Below are 23,723 nucleotides of genomic sequence, written 5' to 3' on the forward strand. Positions count from 1 at the left end.
ACATCAGGTGACTGCTGAAATTATTACCCTGGACGGTGGACCGACGAACCAGAGAATCGTGACTGACCATTTTACTGCATAGACAAACATCCAAAATGATGAAAGAAAAAGGAGTTCAGTTCTAACAACACGATTTCCCCAGTGTTTAGGATATTATTGCACAATATCAAATCTTGAGTCAAACATCAAATTAACAGTCAATTTGCTCCTTGGTGGGGAACTAATTACCATAATAGTCAGGCGCGTAGCCAAGGGGGGGGGGGGGGCGAAAGGGGCAGCCGCTACCCCCCATTGAGCATATTTTTTTAATTGTTTTTTTTTAATGTTTTTATGATATCGCTAGTAATTTCAAAAGAGAAAATGCTAAGATGCAACTTACAAGGCTTGGGAAATGCCATTTCCAGCGATCTGGGAGGCATTTTCAGCCCAAAATTTTCTTGTACGCTTCGCGCCAACCATGGTGGCGCTACCCTTAGATAGTTTGCAATGCCGTACCAACGGCTCTGATAGTTTGCCTACATTTTCGCCCCTCCCTTGGCAAATTCCTGGCTACGCGCCTGATAATAGTAGCACTGCATCTTCAAAGAAAGCCTTTCTGATCACATCTAGGACACGCAAAAGACAGGTCCAGCTGATACCTGTAGAGGAAGTGCGAAGAGTGACCACTTCTCCTTTGAATATAGCACTAGCAAGGAGATACCTTTGCTGGCCTCTCCGTTGGCATCCAACCACATCCTCACCCCCAACATGCCTGCATCTTCTAGTAGTTATGGCCCACTAAATTACACCCCAAAACTTGTCAAAGATACATTTAAACCAAAATAAGAAAAGAAAAAACAAGAAAATGATTTATTTCTAAAAAAACATTTTATTCATCAAAATGTATTTGATGTCATTACAAGTCGTTCCTCTATTACCCATAGTGTTAAAATGCCATGCGTAATAAATTACTGCTAAACATGCAATGACCTCTAAAGTCATCTCTTTACTTGACTGTGATCAAAATCAAGGTGCTGAAAACAATAACCTGAATTTTTTTTCTTAATGCAAGATATATACTTTCAGAATGGGATCAAGGATTGCTGAAAAAGATGCATGAACAGTGAGAGGTGATATTACAGTTCATAACAGCTAGCTAGCCCTAGGACATGAGAAAATTTGGCATTAACTTATAATACTTGTTACAGTGAAGCACATGAAATAATGTCACAGGAAATTTATGAAACACTGACATTAATAGCCCACTAAGTGTAGGGGGGGGGGGTGCTGTGTTTGAAACCACCATCATTTGACTTCTAGATTGCTGTTTCTGAAAGAAAAAAGAGAAAGAAATTTCTCCTATTCTGTTATGCTCCCTCACTTTCATCAGCTAGCACACAATTGCTGACATTTTTATAAAGCTGCTTCTAGCTACAAGCCTGATCAGCATTGACCTCAATATGCTAGAAAGTCAAATAATGGGCACCCATAACCTTTATGTCATTTTCTGTCACTCAGACATTTTCGTTGTCTAATTAAAAACTTAGCGCAAGGTCTGATGCTTCATCATTCAAAACTATTACAGCATTATGTAATTTCTAGCACATTTCTTTTACTGTTAAATTTTGGAAGCAATCATGATTCAAGTCAGTTTGTACCATTATTGCGGAATGCTATTCATTCAAACCCTGCAGTAAGTGGTGGTCTTGTAGATAAGATGGGAAATAATATGGATTGCCAGTCAAACAACATGCAATGTAAAAAGTCATATCATAACTCTATTTCGCGACTGGTAAGAACCAATTGAACTTCACCAGAAATGGCCACCAATATTTTTAACCTGCCTGCAGGATAGTGTAGTTAAAAAGGTGAACAAGAGTCCCTACTCTTACTGATAAGATCAAAGAAAGCTATGACAAACATCTGATAAGATCAGTTGGGGGGGGGGTGGTGTAACTTTGCACGACAACTAACCCCGTAATGCAAACACCTGATTGGCTTCAATCATCAACCAACGGGACCCGATCACACATTTTTGTTTATTGCACACTGTGCATTTCCGTCAATACCCTGTTCCACACAACACTCAACCCATATTGACCCCTCATTTCAACCCACCCTGAACCACCCACATCCAACCACCCTGAACCCCACATCCAACCACCCTGTGCAAGCTTAACCTCTTTGGATCAGCTCATTCTGATCCTTCTTTTAAAAAAAAAGACATGTTTGTGCAATGGAGTATAAAACACTCAGTGAGAAAAGTTACCACAAAAAGTGACTTATGACGTTTTGTTTTGTATCGCCAAAAAATACATCTGTACATGTGAACATATATGAAAGGACACTTGGAAATGAAAAAAAAAAAAAAATTAAAAAGAGTTAAAATACACCTCCGGACTCCTGCTGAGTTGGTAAATATATATGGAGAGATGATAATATTTCATGCAGAGGACTAAATATCTCATTGGAAATAAATATACGAATATAGTACAAGTTCTATATTACAAATTCAAAAACAAAAAATACGAAAGAAAGAAAGAAAGAATGCTACATTAAAGATCTAATGCAAGATCTAATGTAAGACCAAAGATGTGCTGTTTTGTGGTATTGGTTCCTTACTTCTTGTGCTAATGAGCATTGCCAGACTTATTAAAGTCAACAATAAAATTTACAACAAAAGAATGACTTAACAATGTCTGCAAAATTGTAAACAATTAATTCAAAACATACATCTTTTTATCATGTTTTTACAAAAACAATTTGTAACAATTTGGAAAATTTCAAAACCTATTCATGAGAAAAGTACAAAAACTATCTAAATTTTAACCTCTTACGACAACACTTTTATCTAGGATATTAAATGCAGCTTGTAAAGTTTTTCTAAAATCACTAGAAAATTCATTACAAAAGTTGGTTTTCATTCATTTGATCATACTTGGAAGTCTTTAGTAGAATTCTTGGTGGAATGCAAACTTTTTCATGTCCCTCCACACAGCACTTCATCTGAAGAACATTCAAGATCTCATATGAGCCCAAAGCGCTACGGTCAGCTGAGATGTTGTCTTGACCCAGGTCAAGTCCTGGGGACAATTATATTACCGGGACAGCCCCCTCCCCCCCCCGAAAATGAGAATACACCATTCTTTAGGCTACATTTTCCTGGGCCCCTATTTTTGCTAAATACTCATGGAAGCTTGTACCGACCTCGGTATGCTTAATAAAGGAAAATACTATTAATTTTGCAAGTATACTCTAGTTTTGCAGTATTAGTTTACCAAATAAACTGAGAGAAGTTAGGATTGCTGTTCCTCACATTGAGACTATAATTTACCTTTTGTGGGTTTCTTTTTTTATAGGGGGGAGTCAAAAATTAATTAAATGATAAATTAATAAAACTAACCACTCCTAAAAGTTTTGTTTATTCAGACAAACATTGCTTCAAATACTACATATTTCTCTTGATTACAGAAACTGAACGTTGAGTAATAAACTAAAATGCAATGTACAATATCTGTATGACTTCCTATGTGCTGGTTCCATCATAGATTTAAACATCAGTTAAATCTCCATATTTGGTTCTAAATTCTAAAGAGATTGAAAACTGGCTCAGAATCAGTTAAAGGGGTAAAACAGTAACATAAAAACTACTTGAATTAAGGAATGACTAAAGCTACACAGATTTATGAAAGCCTCAAGAGTCAACTACCAAGAAGGAAAATGCCAAGAACCTTTCGAATATTAGAAAGAAGAATGCTCTGGAAAACAAGACCAGCCGGAATATCGCCTGCAGCCTATCACGACAAACGAAAAGATCGCTGAGACACCAGATGACATGTAAGGAATGCAAGAACAGGACATTCTGTTGTTTGGAAATAAAATACAGATAAAAGTAAAGATAAAAGATACTACAAACTACAAAAGATTAGGAAAGCCTCAAGAGTCCACGACGACTTCTGAAATGGAAGCTTGTCTTTTCAAGATTGTTCCGTTGCAGAAGTAAAAATCCTTCAAGGAAATCGAAAGACTTTGGAATTAGATAAAGGAAAGAAATGGAAGAATGGTTCCCCTCTAGTGCTACAGATGTAACAAGGAGAGATGAGACGAAAAAGAATTTCATCAATCTAATGGATGATCCACGAAAGATTGCTTTAGATAGTTGCCATGGCAACAGCTAATCTCACCAACTGCTTGTCACATTTTATATATTCATGGCAAAAAAAGTCATCTTTGGACTAAATTCAACAGGTTATCCTGTCATGAAAAGCTCATTCTATGAGATACAGGAAACCATAACATTCCATATGTGGGGACGATTATTATTTTGTTTTCTCGGGACTTCATCCAAAAACACTCTTAATTAATTATACACTGTTTTCTCTGAAAAGCTACACCAAATATGAATATCTTGATTACATCTCATTTCGACATATTTATGATTATTCATGATGAGAGCAGCATATTCTTCTTCCAAACCAGCATTTTATTTTTTTGTGAAGGACTTCACGACAATTCACGAAGATCTTTATTTTCAAACCTTTTCGACAAGGTTCCTTCTAATGATTTTGGCTCATCTCTATTTTCTTTATAACGATAATTACAAATTTCAAACAATGTTGTTTTTGACTAGGAAAGCAAAATTATGAGGATCAACCAACTTCATACAAAAATCAAACATAACTATAATTCTCTGATGTTGAATATTCATTTTATGATTTGCATACTATATTTTTTTATTTTTTTAAATTCTACAATGTGGTTCAAGGAGCTGTGTTTTGTGATGATAAATTTCTGTCCTGTTTAAAGTTCTGTATGTCCCAGGCAGGTGCAATAAACTACTTCTTTGAGAAAAGATGCAAATAGCACATATTGAGCATCGCCGCTTGATGAAGATCAAAACTGTCCTGATCTAATATTGCAAATTAGATATATCTACTGGTTAATTGTGTTAAGTGCCGTTTTTTGCTTTGAAAAAATGGAACCTATATGATGGTAAAAACTTTACAGACTGTGTGAGGTACAAATCAAGTTTCTGATAATCTATCAACAACTTCTGAGTACATCATGAATGTCAAGGCGCCAAAGAAATAATGTTTAATTTATGCTTGTAACTTCCATAACAAACCAACTTGAGTTTAAATTTTATTCTCAAAAATAAAATCCAGAGAATCGTTGAATTATTTCCCTTTATGATAAAACATCAATTTCCCCAAAAAAAGCTACTCTATAATTACTCACTTGAAAGTCATGAAGATGCTGTCCCCCCCCCACCCCAATAAAATAAAATAAAAGAATCAATTATACACTCATTTATCTATAGTCTGCACCTTGACATTTTTTAGCTCCCTGACAAAGTTGAACAGTTTTGAATCCATTTACCCAATTTTTTCCCCACAAACAGTGATGAATTCAACTCAATAGCATTATTCTAGTGTGTTATTTACAACATGCCAAAGGTGAATAGATAAATGAATTATGATGTCATCATAACTATTGTGAGAATTATTCCATTTGGAACAATTTGGTCAGTGAACAAGTTATCAAAATTTGCTACAAGAGTGATGAAATTTCAAAGCAGTCAATTTTTGCAATTTTACAGATAAAAGATTGGTTAACTTTTACTTAACTTATCATCAATTTGAGGCACAACACATGTTAGATCATTAATTGAATTGTTTCAGTGAAATAAACCCACAAAGATAATTTAGAGAGTAACTCTGAACATTTCGATTGTAGCATTATCTCACTTTTAACATTTTCATGATTATGTCTTGAAACCATTGCAGGAAGTACAAACTAGAAAAATGACAGAGTCAGCACTTGAACCTGGAAAATACAGGTCTAACCACTGTCTACACGTTTAGACTCTCTTACTTAAAGTGGGTAGGAGATTACGCCTAACGATTACTGTTTCCACTAAATATGTATAATTAATATGGATTCTAAGATACTAATAAATAACTAAATTAATATATGTATGTTGACTGAATCCTCTACCAGAAATCAGCAAAATGTGATGAGATTACTATGGCAAGAAATGTGGAAATATAAGTCATAAATTGTTTTTAATTTTTGTTGTTTATGTGCCTGAGTATATATTTGTTCATCCAACACTTCCAAAACTACCAAAGTATTTATGTGTGTAGACAGTAGGAGTATATAGAAATGCCTATACTGAGGTATGAAAAATAAACTAAATTTATCAGCATTTGGAAACATCAATGTTGTTGTCGAGATGCAGTACTTCAATCAATGAGTTTCATATTGCATTGTCTGTGTTATTATACATAATGTTAGTTCTATATCCAAGACTGCAGCATCTTAATTTTGGTGCAAATGGGTCCAAGGTTAATCTCTCGTATGCTGCTAAACACCAACATAACTCTTCTTTTATCCTGCAGTGTATAAACATTTTTAGTAGCCGTGTTAATAATATTTTGTACCTTTCTGCTGTTTTAGTCGTCATGGCGTATATTTTATTTTGTTTTGTCTGTCTTAACTCGGTCGTATACACTCTTGAATTTTTTTTATGCAAGCATGTATTTATCCTTTCAGGAATATCATAAAAGTTGAAATCAACTCAAATCACTTTTGTGTTTTGCTGTGTCATTTCAGAACAAGGGGAGGTGCCTGAGCTGGACAGCTTGATTGTGGGATGGAAAGGAAGACCCCAAACTTGTTTAACATGCTTTAAAACTTCATGTCAGGTATTTGTCGGTACCTATGATATCATAATGCACAGATGTCCTTCTCAGAGAACACAAGAACATTGCGGCCACTTCTACTTCCACATTGCTGATGATAGCTTTTACCAACAATTGGCAAATGTAGGTATCTCCACTCTCACACTATTGTAACATTCAGATGTTCCTGGAAATACCATGGTGTACTTTTACTGCTATTTGTGTGCTGCGCTATGTCAACACCAAGTCAACCATGTAAGCTGCTCTACCAGTAAATGAATGCCCCTGGCCCTCATCACTCGGTCATGCTTTTACACCAGTCGCCAATATATTGTAAATTATGTCACTCTTTGTTTCAGTTCTGGCATACGTTGCCCTGCTTACAACTTCACTGACAATGAACGATGGTACCTATTCTATAATAAAGTAGTTCAATGTAGTTTGCTCTCCCCATGAATGCAAAGTACTGCACTAACTATTAATGATATAACTGTCTTTCCCAAGTAGACTGCTCATCCCCCCCACGGTTATAGACAACTGCCCTGACAGAAAAACGATGTAACTTCTTTCTAGTTCTGATGTAGGTTGCTCTCCCAACAACAACAGACTAACTAACTACCTGCCTAACAGTGAATCACATCACTTTTTTCCAGTTCTGAGGTAAGCTGTTGTACTTCTCTCTCTAGTTTGTGGTTCTTCTGTCCCATTTGCATGTAGTTCAGCTGCAGTTGTTTCTGATATTGCAGTACCTGAGTCTTCTCCCTCTGCCAGATCAACTTTTCTTTCTCAAATTCCTCGCCTTTCTTCTGAAGCTGCCCCTCTACTTCCTGTAGCTTGCTTTTCAGTTGGGCCATCTCCCTGTGGGTCCGTCTCATCTCTGCATTGTCCCCGGCCCCCCTCGAGTTGCCTCCCTGATCGACCTGTAGGAGCTCCAGTTTGTCGTATAAGCCCGCGATCTCCTTCTCTCTGTCTTGAAATCTCTCTCGGAACATCAGCATCTCCTCGTCCTTGGCTTGCAGCTTCTCCCTGCAAGACTTCAACTCGCTCTCGTGCTGTGTCAACTTCTTCTTTAGGCTGTCCCTCTCTTCTTTGATGTTCTCCTGCTTGAGGGTCGATTCTCGTCGCAACTGGAATAGCTCCTGTTCCCTCTTGGTGAGCTTCCATTGGAGGGAGCAGAAATCCTGCTCCAGCTGTTTCTGGGCCGACTTTGAATTCTCCGATCCTTTGAGACTCCTGCGCTTGCCCTTCGCCTTGCACTCGTTGTCCTGCACCTGCGCCTGCAGCTGAAGAACCTCCGTCTCTTTCCTCAGCGCCCGCTTCTCTAGATCCGAGATCTGCTGGTTCTGTTTCAGCCGGAGTTCTCTCATCTCGCCGTGGACGGCCTCCACTTCCATTTCCTTCTCCCTGACCCGAATCTCCATCTCGGACTTGAGCGCACGTTCGTTCTTCTTGAGCTGCTTCACCTCCTTGTCTTTGGTCTTGAGATCGGTGTGCAGTCCGTCCTGTATATCCTTCAGGTAAGCCAGTTCGGATATATCCTGAGCGATCTCCTTGTCCCTCTCCTCCAGCTTCTGCTGTAGCGACTGAAGTTCGTCCTCCTGGATGCTGACCTGTTTCGACAGGTTCAGTTTGACTTCATTGAGCTGATCCAGGGTCGCCCTCAATCTCTTCACCTCCAGGTCGCTGACTCCGCTCTGCTTCTTCACCAGATCCGGCGTCTCCTGCCACTTACTGCTGCGAGCCGCTTCCAATTCTTCTTCCAATTTCTCCACTTTTTCTCTCTCTTGGAAGAGCTGTCTCTGGTATGAGTGAACCTTATCCCTGAGGTTATTGACATCGCCAAAGTTTTCATTGATTACCTTCTTTGGGTTCTTACTACTACTACTACTACCACTACTACTACTGGAACCACTTCGCAAGTTTGAGTTCTCGTCTGGTGACTTATGATGACTGCTCTGGTGATTGCTGTTCCTGAAATTGTGAGATGCTTCTGTCTTTTGCCTCAGTCTTGTATTTTCCTGCTCCAGTTGCAGTACCTTTATGCAAATAAAGCAAAAGAAAACAGACACTTCATTATCTAACAAGATAGGGTTTCCTTTGTCAATTCCCAGGAGATAGGTTATGCTTGTGCAATCTTTTGAGCATTTCCTTTTCAACCTTCCCAAGACCTCCACTTATAAATCGATATGAATCTGACACCAAAGAAGTTTCCAAAATTTGTAATTCTTCAGTAGAAGCAATGCATGAGTGACACAAACTGACTGGATTACTTCTGCTGCGTATAATAGTTTTCCAGAAAACAGCGTGGTCAGTGGCAGGTAAAAAGGCCATATTTTGTTTAATATGGACTCTGACATTATGAGGAACTTGCTATAACAGGATTTCTTCAACATTCAGTTTGATGTGAAGTTGTTGTTTTTAAAAGTGTCTATCACATGCTGTGTGTAAAACTGCTATCTTTGTCTCTACCATTAAACTACTCAGGGATGAGACTGAGCCGGGGAAAAAAAATCTGAAATTTATCGATCGCCGTCCTGGGGGAGGGGTTTAAGGGAGGGGGTGTCCCCCTCCCCTTTAGAATTTTTTTGTCAGGTAAGGAGGGCTTAGATGCAAAATGGTGGACTCTAGATGGAATCTATCACATCACGCAACTCGCCAAAAAAGTGTGGAATTTCTGCTTGTATAATTTATCCATTACCTTTTTTGAACCAAAAAAAGGCTTTTTTGCTTGCTTTGTGCTACTTGATTCCACCACTGGTCAAATTTGGTGTTCCTTCCCTTTACAGTCCAGCATGTTCGGCAAAAAAAAAAAAAAAATTAAATAAATAAATAAATAAATAAATAAAAAAAATAATTAAAAAAAAAAAAACGCGAATTACGAGAAAAAACGCGAAAATGAAAAAAAAAAAATCGGAAATCCGCGTTTCCACGGAAGAGTCTCATGCCTGACTACTACAATTCATGTGAGTTCACAGGCCATTGCTTTTATAGGCACATACCTTTATTTATACCATAACATGTCTACTACAATCACATACAACCTTTTGATTTATGGCCCGCTTTTGGCCGGGCAACAGTTAACGTCTCCCACATGACCAAACTGGTTTTAGTGAATGAGAGATGGAACCATCATCACATGGAGAGCACCCCATCGCATCACACAAACTACAACAATATATATGAACAGCTCTTGTGATATCATTACTTACCTATTCCCGCTCGTCCCTATACCACAATACATATTCAATATTTATTATATAAAAGTTTATATCACACTATTTTGATCGTGTTTCTTTCATGAATTGAAAATGCCGCATATGAACACTGTCAGCCTCGGATTACAGGCCTTGTTGATTTTTGTTTCATAATATAAATTACTCGTGAGAACCCCGTGAGAACAAAGCAGAACAATGCCCCGAGAAACAAATATTTTAACTGTACTTCCTTGTTTCGTGAGCTACAACAGATTTACCCTTCAGGTAAAAGCTTGAAAGATAAAGCCATCTAGATCATTGAGAGGCTCCAGAATACTTCTTCAAAGATTGAAAGTGAAAGATTGAACAAACAAGTCACAACTTGACTGGTACAGTACTGTATGTGATAATCTGTTCAAAAACAAGGAAGACAAAGCCAACATATATCTATCACAGATGAATAACTTAAAGCAACATTCTTAAATCTAGTCAGAATATACCTGATGCCTGATGAGCATTGTCACTTGCAGAATGGGCATTACTTGCTAACGATTAAGCAACAGCTTACTAACTAGCTTAATAAGTCAAATCTATTTATCCTAGAAATGTCGGAAATGAGAACAATTTTTTTTATTTCCCCCTTTTATATTCTCTTTGATGCATGACTAACACTATATACATATATATATATATATATATATATATATATATATATAAATATATATATAAAAGGGTTTGGGCAACAGAATTCAGTTTCATCTTGGGAGGATGTCTTAGTTGTGATATCTCACTTTGAGAAAGAGGGTTTGTGGCAAACTTGTCAAAAATTGTTTAATCACTGCAAACACCTGTTTTATGGAAATCTGGTCACCATAATAATGTTCTTCTAGGTTCCACATCAACCACAGAACACCATAGGAAGAAATTTTGAAACCATTTGTTACTATAATAAAGATTAAAGGAATGGTCAGCTTATTTTATATTGATAGCACTTTAAGTTTTTTTCTTTTAATTCTATGTGTTTCTTCTGAGGACTTTGGTCTCTGTGTGTTAAACTTGGTAGTCCAGTCATTTTGACAATTAAGACCATAAACTTGTAAATGGTCATTTCACAAACACAGTAGTGGTACTAAAATATGACCTGCACCTAAGTTTCCCTGCCGGTTAGCCTTATAACTGGATAGCCCATTGCCTTGTTATTGGATAGCCTCACTATAGGATAGCCTCACTGCCGGTTAGCCTTATATAACTGGATAGCCTCACTGCCGGTTAGTCCCAGCTGATGGCTGACTTCATTACCACTGGTTCTTACAGCTCCTGTCTTACCTGTCTTTGTAAGCTCTGTTCCATGTCTGCCGCTGATTCTCTCTGCTTCTCGGACTCTGTCTTTATCCTGGCGAATTCTTTTTGCCATTCCTGTCTCTTGTCCTCTTGAACTTGCAAGATGCTTTCTTCGTTCTGTTCCATGACTTGACGAAGACCTGCTAGTTGCGCTTCCAGTTCCTGCGAGTTGTAAGACAGGAAAGCTTAAAATTATACCAGTTCATTGAATGGAAATTCCGCCTATTTTGATCCCTCCCCACTACTGTTCCATTGCCATGCCCAATACACCCACCAGTCTTGTCATTCATTCATTGTGAATGTGCTCAACCATTGCTAAACCCTAATGGCCATGATATGAATACATATTTAATTTGCTAGAATGTGATTAACAACCACATTGACACACACATCCTGGCCAAAACGGCATCCAGCGTGTATTATTGCATTCAACGTAAATTAAATCCGGCAATAAAAAATTGCCTCCACCGTAATAACTATTTTCGCAAGAACGTTATCAGAAATAATATTATCAAACTGGCTGGTTATGTAATACTTGAAACATACTGGACGTTTCAATGAATATTTCACACTTCAATAAGTGCACTTCGAAAGAGGCATTTAATAAATATTTTTGAATCTCGGCAGGCCACCCCCCAGCTGGAACAACGCAAAAGTTTTTTTGACAAAGGTACTGAAAACTGAGAGTGCTTAAATGGGATGGAGACAGGTCATTGAGCGACATTGAAAACTTCAAAGTTTAATTTTACTATTCATTAACCATGCATTTTGTGATATGTCAGTCTAAAATATCCAACATTAATCTACTTCCATTTTGTAATCCAACACAGACGGACCTGTCTGTCCCTAGTCCATATGGAACAGAACTGTCTGAGCACCGTAAGTCCATATAGGACAGGCCTGTCAGTCTCTAAGCGCGCAATGAATATAACAGTCTGTGCACAGCTAATCCATCACAAACAGTAAACAGGTCTGAATCCAACAGACCTGCTTCCAGCCCATGTTGAACAGACCTGCTTGTCTTTGGCTCCACAACAAACAGAGCAGTCTGATTTTAATCTGACAGGACAAACCCTTTCCCTCATTCTGAGACTCAAGCATGCATAAAAAATCTATTAAATCAACCTGTTTCAGTAACTGTCCCTTCTGGCTATAGCCTATAAGTATTTCCTTTGTCCCAAATATAGCATCCTCTTTCTACAGAAATCAAATTTAAAATCTATTCACACTGATCTTCCACTAATAAAATGGCCTGGGAATTCATGAATGAAAATTCATGATTGATATCCCAGATTCCCAACCCCTCAAAGGCTTGTTGGATCGATTCCCCTAAGTAACAGTTCAAATTTAATTCTGACGGCTCACTTGGGGAATATCACGAACGAGAATACTGATCACAAATGAAGTCTTTTGTTATATAGTCTAAGGGAAATACTGACTACCCTTGGGGAGGGATGCCCTCTGATATTAACCAAGGTTGGCTGTTAACAGAGACACACATCTGCAGTGAGAACACATTTCATGAAGAAAAACTGAAAGGATGAATGGAAGTTAAGTCACGCAACAGACATGACTGCTGCAAATATGGCGAGATGGAAAACTGAAAGCAAAACTTCCCAAATGCTACAAGCCCGCAGACAGACAGACACACGCACATACAATTCAATGTACTGTGAAATAATAACAGTAGCAGGCAAGTGATGCACAGAAACTTATTAACATTACAAATATCAAGCACTACTTCCACTCACTCCCCCACCCCACCCCTCACTCCCCCACTAAACCTTCAATTCTGTGGAAGTATCTATCCATTTATTTCTTGTAAAGAATCTATTTTCTGGAAACGCTTGTTAAATTCAAGTACTATTGTAATAAATGTTTAAAACAGTCCAATTTAAAACCAATATCACAGTTTGATTGATTTGCAAGCATTTACTGAGTTAGATATACTAACAGCCTATATAGGCAAATCTTTATGCTTTTTATTGGTGTGTTTTTCATTCTTCTGAAGGGTACCATACCTGAATTCTGTTTCTCAGAGCAGGAGATTCCTCGTCCGTGGAGATTTCTTCAATTATGGAAGATACGTGAGAGGAGATGGACTGGTTGTCGTAAGATGCAGCGCGGTGTTCGGGAGGAGGGGAAAGACCGCTGTGAATCAGCTGGCTGTTGAAGGGTGTATCATGACGGTCCTGGATGGAGGAATGACTGTAACTTCGGCCTCTTTTCTCCAACTGGGGAGGTTGACTCCTGCAGAAAGAAAACATAATGGACGGACGTCACCTTTAAAGTCTAGGTTCGGTGGCTGCAAAAATTACGTCACACCCATGACGAATGACACTTTACGAGAAAATAAACATTTAGGAAGTGGAGAAGGGATGTATTACATGATCTAGGAGATACTATAATTTGATTTTTATACAGCGCTTTACACCAGTGATAGGTCCCAAAGTGCTTTACAGACGTTATATTACCGCTGGTCAATGATAACTTGTCCCAGAGACAATCCCTCCAGTCGGCAGCAGTTATATACTGCGCCCAATGACAAGTTACCTCACAGGTACCCATATAACCCCTGGGTGAAGGGAGGCAAGTGAGATAAAGATACAGCAAAAATGTTATATATTATCATCATTCATCTCTACAAACCTATGGAACCTTCCAGCACATTTTAGTTTCATTTTCAGAGCACTGAGAGTCAACTGGCACTTCCTTAGTCAGCAGAATATTAATATTAGATCAAATTTAACTTTCATCCTCAAACCATTTTCAATGAATAATAGCAAACTATGCAGGAATCTCGACTGTAGTTTACACTACATCAACAAACACGGCACCATTACCACCATTCTGAAAATGTAATTTGTTTTTGTTTTTGCATGTAGCATTTTTAATTATTCTTAACATATGTCATGATTTATTATCATGTAATATTTTTTTAATCACAAACTTTCTTAATTACTGTAGAATGACATGCTATGAAAACAAACACATCTTTTCTTTTAAGCTTTCATTCCCAATCACCCAACCACCAGTCCTTCAGTGAGAAATACATCAACTTTCAAAGAACATTTAAAATCATTTTGTTTCCACGACTACAAGGTTTTTTGGAAGGGTGAATAGGCTAGCACAAAGTCACATTCGGTTCACTGCAGAATATACTGTATATATGTGTCAGTCTTTCATTATGCTTGTACTGCTTTTCATCTGGATTACAACATGGACATATTCTCAATGTGTCTCAAAAAGTCCACTCAGAATTATAAATGAATGAATAAATGAATAAATAAAAAATGAAATATATAAGTAATAGATAAATAACATAAATTAAAAAAAAAACAATTCAACCAAGTAAAAGCAGAGTTGTGTTTTCCATACCAATATTTTTCCTCTCCAATTGGAAAAACAAGACAACTGTCACAGGAAAGGAAACAGAAACGATTTTGCCGTGACCCTTTGTTCACATGTGAACCATAATCGTTTCCATCACTAATTCTAAACGGAAATGTTTTTCTTTTATTTGCATTTAAGAGTAGGATATGGATATCCTTATGGATAAAATCAACATTCAGTTGAAAACCCAGGGTTGCAATTAATAACCTCTATACACACAAGTAACTATTAATTATCAATTTGATCTGTGGAAAATATTATGCTGGCTGTAATATGCCATTCTGCTATCTGCGAGAATGAAAGAGTTCAAAATGAGATAATGTTTGTACCAAATGTAACAGGAAACAATTTCCTTTGAATAGTTTCAAATTATCAACTCACCATCATAACATCGTGAAGTTACTATTTTTACACTTAGGTAGAGAATGTTTAAGATCCATGGGCACCTACACTTTCTGTCAACCATGCATCACAGTATGAGTTGGCTTGAACTCTGATTTCCACCATTTTTAATAGGGTTGTTGTACTCACCACATGTCTTTCATTAATAATTTAATAATACAATCAATACTTGTATCAGATTCATTACTGCTTCCCTTCTTGAGATATAGTGTTCACAAGGGTTTCCGTTTGACCTCTGGTGACCCTAAATGACTTTTTGACCTCCACCAAAACAATAGGGTTCTAATCAATATGGGGCATCCACATGTATGCCAATTATGAGATCCATCAAGGTTACACTTCTTGAGAGATATCGTGTTCACAAGCGGCCATCACACACGACCACCATCGCATTGATTCCTTCTGCCTTCGGCAAAGAATCCAAAAATAAATACTTCTTATACCGTAGGATATGTATACCTAAGTAGACACACAATCAGGTCTGATTCTTAAATTAATAATTTGAATATTCAGATATCAGGACAAACTATTACACTACATCCCATGGTTTAGTTGTTCTTCAACATTAACTTAGGATTAGAGTGCAGAAGGGTAGGGCTGCAAATATTAATTCAAGAGTTTGAAAACTGGACACTGTTTGGGGCATCCAGAGCAGGCATAAAAACTGAATATATTTCCCAACATCAAGAGCAAACAAACCTCACATCCAACATCTTATTAAAATGAAACTTTTTCGTCTGCAACTTTTTCATGAATTGACATAATCTTGGACATTGAGAAATAGATCTCCTTTCCAGCTGTTCAATGTAACAATGGTTACAATGTACTGTAGGGAGACAAGGGCCTACACCCTGTACTTAAATGGTTAGGACTTCATAGTACAACTCATGCAGGTACTGTAAACTTTCAACTTTGGAAGTCTCAAGTAGTGTCCTAGAGTTCACAGAGAGCTGACATTAAATTGAAGAGATCGAACCTGCTTTTACCCGTTTCTCATTATCTTAACTTTGACAAGGAGATCTAGTAATTACTGCAATTATATTAAACAAACATTTCTGTTCACATGGCAAGTATCTTCTCTCCTTTGCTATCTAAATAACTTACTTTCTTACTTGTAACACACACACATACAAGCATATATATACCTATACATACATACGAACACACAGGACAGAAAAGTGCACAAATTAGACAGCGCCCCTGATAACAGATCAGGAGATGCAGTTCCCAGACTAGTCCAGGTACCAACAAATTTAGGCTAGTTCAATACCAAAAGTTACATCACTGAAACAAGAAAGAATACGATACTATATTTCAATTTTTATTAAGTCCTACCTGTACTAGACATTGTCCTTAAATTTCCAAAAAGAACTTACCACGGTGCATTAGAAATAATTCCCTGTGTGCTGATGAAACAGATCAGTTGCAAGTGTGGAAATTAGTTTTTACTTCCTCGAAGCAATTCAGAGAACTAATCCTGTTTCAACGTATGCATGATAGCAACTCAAGTCACTGTATACTAGGTACCCGTGGATACAGAATGAAAGTAAAGCAGGGTATACTGCTTTCGAAACCCAATCAATAATGAAGGTACATTAAGTGGATGGTTTCACATTACTGTTGTAAAGTAGAATTATATGAGAGTGTACTTTATTGACCGACCTTCAATTCAGTTTGAATATTAATTATAAAAAAATAAAAGAAATAAACCAGTGTGAAGATCCTCCCAATGATTACAGTATATGCAGAACAAACTTTGAAATAGTTTACTTATTCTGGTTGGGGGGTAGAGGGTTGGGGCAGAGCAGTGTTTAAGTGTTATTGAAATTTTAGTACTCTTCACTTATTTCCAAAATTTGTAGGTCAGATGGGAGAGTACATTCCTTGGAATACTCATAGGAGTCCCATCAAAGTAACTGCATAATTGTCAGTCAACATTCAATCACAAACCTAATAAGCGTTAACTTACACACATTAAGAACAAACTTGTGTTGATGATGGGATGGGCTTTATTCAAGGTTTTACTAAGAAGGAAGTAGATAGAATGGAGACTATCCCCTTGTAATAAACTTCCTGTCAAATCCATCACTTCACCTTTAACAAAGAAACTAAAGACCTTGACGACAAAGACCTCTTGTAAATACACAGGAATCAAAAGTAAAATTCATAGTCGGGAGCAGTTGATAGAAAGAGCTCACATTCATTTGTTCCGAGCACATAACGGTCTCAGTGAAATCAACAACTATATCAAACCGTATGTCATGTAGCCTGTAGTATTGTATTGACTGAGTAATCTCAAAAATCTTGAAGCTAAACAATTACCTAAATAACTACTTTATTACTATCACAGTATATAGGATATATAAATTTATAGACCAAAAAAAAAAAAGGCCTGTATGAATACAAGCTATTAACACCCTTGAAAAGGCAGTATAAAGTGGTTAAATATTAACAGTGTGTAAACTTTCAGATCCAGTTGTCGAGTGTTTGTTAATTACGATGCATGCATCAATTCACTTCACTTTTTACAATAACAATGCAAATTACAAAACAGAACAGATCTGCAATCTGGCAAAATGGAGGTCCTTCCAGTTTCAATCTGAGGACAAAGCAGGAGCGCAACCACATTTATCCTGTCACCTATGAATTATTAGACAGACAGATAGACAGACAGACAAGTTAATTGTAATGTCATACTCATCCCATCACTAGTGACTTAGACACATGTACAATAGCTCACATATGGACACATACGGTCAATGCACACACTGACAAGGGAATACAATGGAAAGAAACAATGTATGCCATCAATTGGCATATATAGTAAGAAAGGTTGACAGACAGACAGACAGACAGCATATTTAATATCATTCTTGTCAATCACCAGTGAATAAATACACATAGTTCCTCACATTGACAAGGGAATACAATGGAACATAACAATGTAGGTCATGGATATCTATGGTGAGAAAGACAGACAGATAATTAAACAATAGCCTATGTAGTAAGTATCCATGCAAAATGCTACTAAAGTGCTATCTAGGCCTACATTCACGGTAGACATCCTACAAACTTAAGTTATTCACAGGACTTTCTTTTCGAGGTATCAGTTCACCTTTTTTCAGATGCTTTCTCTGATCAAGTCACTTTACGTAACAGCAACTCTTTTCCCGAAACCTTTCGAACTTCTACCACTCTGATGCAGCTTGCCAATGATCTTGTCATTCTTGGAAACCAGTAACCATGGAAATAGTCACAACCAAAAATAGTGAGGAATCTTTGGCCAATATATTGCACCAACCGAGACGGAGGGAGACTGAAAGAATCTGTTAACATGCGATGATGTATTTGACTGAACCCATGAAAAAGTTTCATACCGCACAGAAATACTTACAAACATCTGAACAACAAACGTGTGACAGAACATATTTCACTTACGGACGGAAACAGTACAAACAATGCAAAGAGACCTTACCTACAACTGAATCAACACTACAGACGTCTTACCCTCGGTCACCACATTCAAAGTCAACATACTTGAGTACTGTTCATAATATCACATGATCCACTGTACCGCAGGGGAATAACCATAATAATAATTTATTTTAAGTGCACAATATCAACATAAACGTTATCACAGGCACTATAATACAAACAATAGGTAACAGAAAAGCAAAATAAATTAGTACACTTTGTAGGTTATATGCACATCTAGTGGTATCATTAAACATTTTGCACAAATAATTAACACACATGGTTGCCCTTGGTTATTAAAATTAGAACACCATGATTCACAACGAGGCAATTAGCATATTAACATATCGATATACATACATGCTACTAACCTAACTGTACTTATAACAATTTAACAGAAATTCCTACCAAGAACACACTATATTGAAAACGCGAGCTAACTATAAAAGTGCCTCCTGCAATCCTATGTGAAGTCATAGTGCCACTGGGATCTGAAAACCTTTACTTTACCTCTGTTTTTGTTTACATATTTATAAGATGGACTATTTAATAGTGTTAACCCTGAAACCAATGTCACCATTATATCCATGTTATCAGCTGCAATATTTTGGATTCAGCAAATCCATCTCCATTATAGAAAATGACAATTTTAATAAATACAGAAAAGCAATACAAAAAACAAAAAAATAGATTTAGGTACATGTTGCTCAATGATATCATGTTAAGACTTGATCAAGTCTTCAACCTTGCATGTTTAGAAATTATATTAAATCCACCATATCATCCTAAAGGGAATAAGATTTTTCTTTACTGTTTTGGGGAAGCTGTTCATGACAGAAGCCTCTATAAAATCAATGATGGTTGAGTTGGTGTCTCCTTGAATGGGAGAGTGACGGAGTGGATTTTAACATACACGGCACACCGATGACCACCTGTGGGAGAAATATGCAGGAAAACATCCTAGCTGAACTCACCTTCTTTGATTTTGGTCGAGGTAATTCATCGATTGTGAAGGTTGGAGTTTTCTGTGCGGTGGCCGCGCTCTGTTCTCATGTTGGGCCATACCATTGGTATAATGGTGGCCAGATGGTGGGATTTCTTGGAGGGATACTGCTTTGGTGGGTGGTCTTCCAAAATGGTGACTCCCTGGCATGAAACCATTTGGCGATGCAATTCCTCTTCTCTGATTGGTCAACACGACGTCGGGCGGCTGGCCGTGGATGGCTCCCGTGTCAGACAGGGCTGGCGAATCCACTCCTCTTTTGGTGAAACCCGGAGATGAAGATGCGCTCCCGGGAGAGGGAGGCCGCACCGCTATTGGTCTGATCAGTCCCTTTGGCTGGAAGAGAGAAAGAAGGATGAAACGTTTGAATCAGACAAGATGAGAATAATAATAATAATAATGTTCAAAGAAAGAAGGGTGGGAGATTAACCCTGAAAGTAGGTGTGTCTGATGGCTGCGCTGCTGCTATTCAAGAAGGTAACAAATTCAACTAGACCATGTTCGAATGAAGCCAGACCAGTCCATTTTAGTTTGGGTGTCACAACTGCAACGGCAAGACCATGGTTACTAAATCCAATGAACTCCTGGACTGGATATGAGCAGGAATCTCATGAAATCTAACCCCTCAGAAAGACATGTGTGAGCCAAGACCATATCACAGTACTAGCTTGTTTCAACCTATTCAAAATCCTTTAAAACTATTATGACATTCAAAGCTAGAAGTCTCCAAATTAGGATGTATGGTTGGTAAGCCTGTCATTGTGCCACTTACCTTTTGAAAGGTAATGTTCTTCCCATTGGTTGTCTACATAATCCTAAGCTTACTATCAGATGAGATTTGTGGAGACCAAAGGAAACTGGCTTCAACTTACAAATCTGGGTAAAAGGGTCTTCTTAACAATGGCAAAAAGTGAAAAGTATAATACATCTCTGCATGTTCTTTTTAATGGCGCATGTATATACAAACAATGTGTGTAGTGTTAACAAAGCTAGGATCACATGATATAAACAAGGATCCTCAACTGACCTAATTTAATTTAACTTCATCAAAAATGGCAATGATGGAATTTTTCCAATATGTCATCGACAAGGGAAGAAATATGACTCATATAACAAAACAATATAAGGGTTATGCACGTGCGGCTACATACGTTCTTTCTATATAAACAGTTCTACAATGGATGTGACCCCTTACAAGGAGTACTCAGAAATGAAAGTTCAGTAATGTATTTAAGGGATTTGGTACATCCCCATCAGCTATTGATCCACTTGACTTCTCATCGAGGAACTTGGCATTCCACGTTGCTATGAGTATCATGCAGACATCGTCCACAGACCATATATACAGTAGAGCTCTATCACTGTACCGGTGGTACTACCAGCATGATGCGGTAAAACGAATATTACAATGAGTGAACAACATTTTGAGTCCAAGCCTGGGGTACAGGGTTGATCAATATTAAATAAAGAAGTATAGTATATTAACTGAAGAGAAGCCACATATGTTTTGCATTAGTTGCATTGCGTGTCTTCTGTCAAGGCATTAGATTATGTTTGCTGATTCTGGATGATCAGCGAGGTTGGGTTGGCAAGGGTCGTAGATCAAAAAATGTCTTCAAATGTTTTTTTTTGTGTCAGATTCTTAGTAAAAGTAATATGAAATTTAAAGCATCTCACATGAGTAATTTCATGTGGATTCAGCATAATTGACATTATTTGGTTTGTTTTGATGGGATGGGAAAACATCCAATTTTCAGAGTGGGGGTGTCAGGGAGGAACAATTAAGGATATAACACCAATCCATTCATTAATCTACCATCAGTCCTCTGTTTGTATCTTGGAGTCTATGAGTATGTTCAAGAACTGCCACTACAGGGAATCCTTTGTTTAAATTTTGCAAGCAAAGTTTGAGGTTTGTCTCATTCATTGAAGTCTACAAAAAAAAACATAACCAAAATGGAAAATACAAGGATTCTGTGTACAAAAAAATAATATTGCAAACATTTGCTGAACAATTAATTGTGTTTTTTTTAAAAAAATTTATGGTTCCCATTATCAGATATATCGTTTTCTGGTCTAAGAAAATCTTTCTGCTTGGCAGATATCTTGATATTGTTGTTGAATTTTAATATTCATATTTTCTGAATTTTTATGTTTTTTTGAAAATTGTTACCAAACTTTTTAAAATATTTGCCTCACTGGCATGTATGCTCATATACTTGATCAAACACTTGATCAAGTCTCTTTCCTGAAGGACCCCAGGGCATCCTAGGATTCCTAGGGGTCGAACAGGGTCACTCCCATTATACTCATATTCAAATCTCTTTAGGTAAGTTTTTAACACTTTATAGCGAGCGATAAAATGGTAAATGACAACAATTTGGTGCATGAAACATTGCCAATTATTTATCAAAAATCTGAAACATTTGAGATCAAACAATATGTTTATTTTCTTTAAGTTTTTCACTTTTACAGATTATTTTCATATGTATATATAAGCAGTGTCAAGCCTGACAAAACCAAGAGGCTGTGATAGTAGATGTAACTACTTTACTTTCAGGATATTCCATTTTCTTTGCTTCCAACCTGCAAAATTAAAGTTACTAGAAGGAACACATTGGTGGATAACATTAGCTGGTTGGAGCTAGAAATGAGGATAAGAACCTTTGACCCAATCTGAGGGGAATACAGAAGAACAGTTTTGTTCAATAATAACCTTAAAAAAATTAAAAATGAAAAAGATACATAGAAGAAGGATTAAAGCAAACAGAAAAAGCAAAAAAATACTGAAATAAGGAGAGCAACAAACTCTTGAAGGATTTAACACTCTAGTCTTGACTGCCTGCTGAGTCGTGTACTTGGGTCTGTTATTTCTGTCCCCACTCTGGAGAGATTATACTCAGAAAAGGCACAAAGTATCCAGCGCCCATAAAAGGATTGCCTTTTATTTTACCGCCAGCAGGCTACTTTTGTAAGCTGCCAGGTTCCAGAGCGCACCGGTGGAAATTCAACACCTGACTAACTTTACCAGATCTTCTGTTTGACTTCTAGATTTCAAGGTGAATAACACTATCTCAAAGGAGACTATTGTGCCTTTATGCTAACATCAGAAGGCGGTAACAGCATCGTTCCCACGGTTGTACGTACACCAATAAGATTGCCAATTATTAGCTATCATTATTATTATTTTTATTCAGTTAGGAATTCATTTGATTTCACCCTCATTTCATTTAACAAGATAGAGAGCGCCGGTAAATTTTTACCTTGGCAGCTCTAGATTGGCAATAAGACTAATGATTAACTGTACAAATGGACTTCAATTTCAAATTTTTACACCCAAAAAAAGGAATGGTCATTGAATCCTGTTGGGAAATATAGCAGGCTTGTAACTTGGAAGGTTTCAACAAATACTTCCCTTTGGCAAGCAACTATATTAAAAAATAATACTTACGATCAAAAAAGAAGAAAAAAGTGTATATTTTAACCTGCACGTTTCATACTGGGTCAAGTTTGAGCTGGCAATATGGAGATGACCGAATAGCATTACGTGTGTTATCAGAGAGCATGGATGAATACTGTGCTGTAAACACTGATATGTTATCTAAATGCATTATAATACAAATCATCTTTCCAGGTAAAGGACCCCACCCCACTGCACCCCTACTCTCCCTCCGAATCCACTCTCAAAGGGCCAATGTGGTAATACAACCTTCAACAATGCTATGAAGAGTTGTTTTGTTTTCTATATGCCATCATTGTAGTCTAGTTTAATGAATATTCAAATTATGCAAATTATACATCAGACCAGATCGTCACACGCACTAACTATGAGACGGTAGTGCGAAACAAATATAAATGTACCAGCAAATTAATTTAGTAGTATTTTATCTCCACCAGACAGTTGGATGTACAGTTTTAATTACATATATTCATTCTAGCATAACCAACAAAATATCTACAGGTTTTTTTATAGTACACTTAAATAAATCAAAAATATTTTATGTGAATCCGGTGTTTCTTGAGAAAGTTGTTTTGACTTCAGTACGTCGAGAGACATTTCGACCAGAACACATTTTACCAGCATCCGCACTAACTGAAGGGAAAAATTCCATTCTCTCAGTATCTAGAGACATATCATCTACTGGACCCAAGTCATTGCATTTAATTTCTAAGCCCACCATTCACCATATTCACTCTGAATACTTACTGACCAATGCCCTGTAAGAACTCTGAGAAAGCTTTTCTTTTCTAAGA

At 37.2% G+C, this 23,723-nt stretch overlaps 1 protein-coding gene across 3 annotated transcripts in view; it reads right to left on the reverse strand.

Annotated features, from left to right (window-relative positions):
* Positions 1-845: 845 nt before the first annotated feature.
* LOC139967651 (uncharacterized) overlaps positions 846-23,723 on the reverse strand; it is a 55,338-nt gene continuing 32,460 nt past the window's right edge. For all 3 annotated transcript variants that reach the window (XM_071971629.1, XM_071971630.1, XM_071971631.1), the window contains 4 exons: positions 19,441-19,805; positions 13,219-13,447; positions 11,183-11,359; positions 846-8,698 (listed from right to left, as the gene is read on the reverse strand). In XM_071971629.1, the coding sequence (XP_071827730.1) occupies positions 7,286-8,698; positions 11,183-11,359; positions 13,219-13,447; positions 19,441-19,805 (2,184 nt within the window). In that variant the 3' untranslated portion in view covers positions 846-7,285. The remainder of the gene's footprint in view (positions 8,699-11,182; positions 11,360-13,218; positions 13,448-19,440; positions 19,806-23,723) is intronic.

This window comes from Apostichopus japonicus, chromosome 5 (assembly GCF_037975245.1).
Source record: "Apostichopus japonicus isolate 1M-3 chromosome 5, ASM3797524v1, whole genome shotgun sequence".
Lineage (NCBI taxonomy): Eukaryota > Metazoa > Echinodermata > Holothuroidea > Aspidochirotida > Stichopodidae > Apostichopus > Apostichopus japonicus.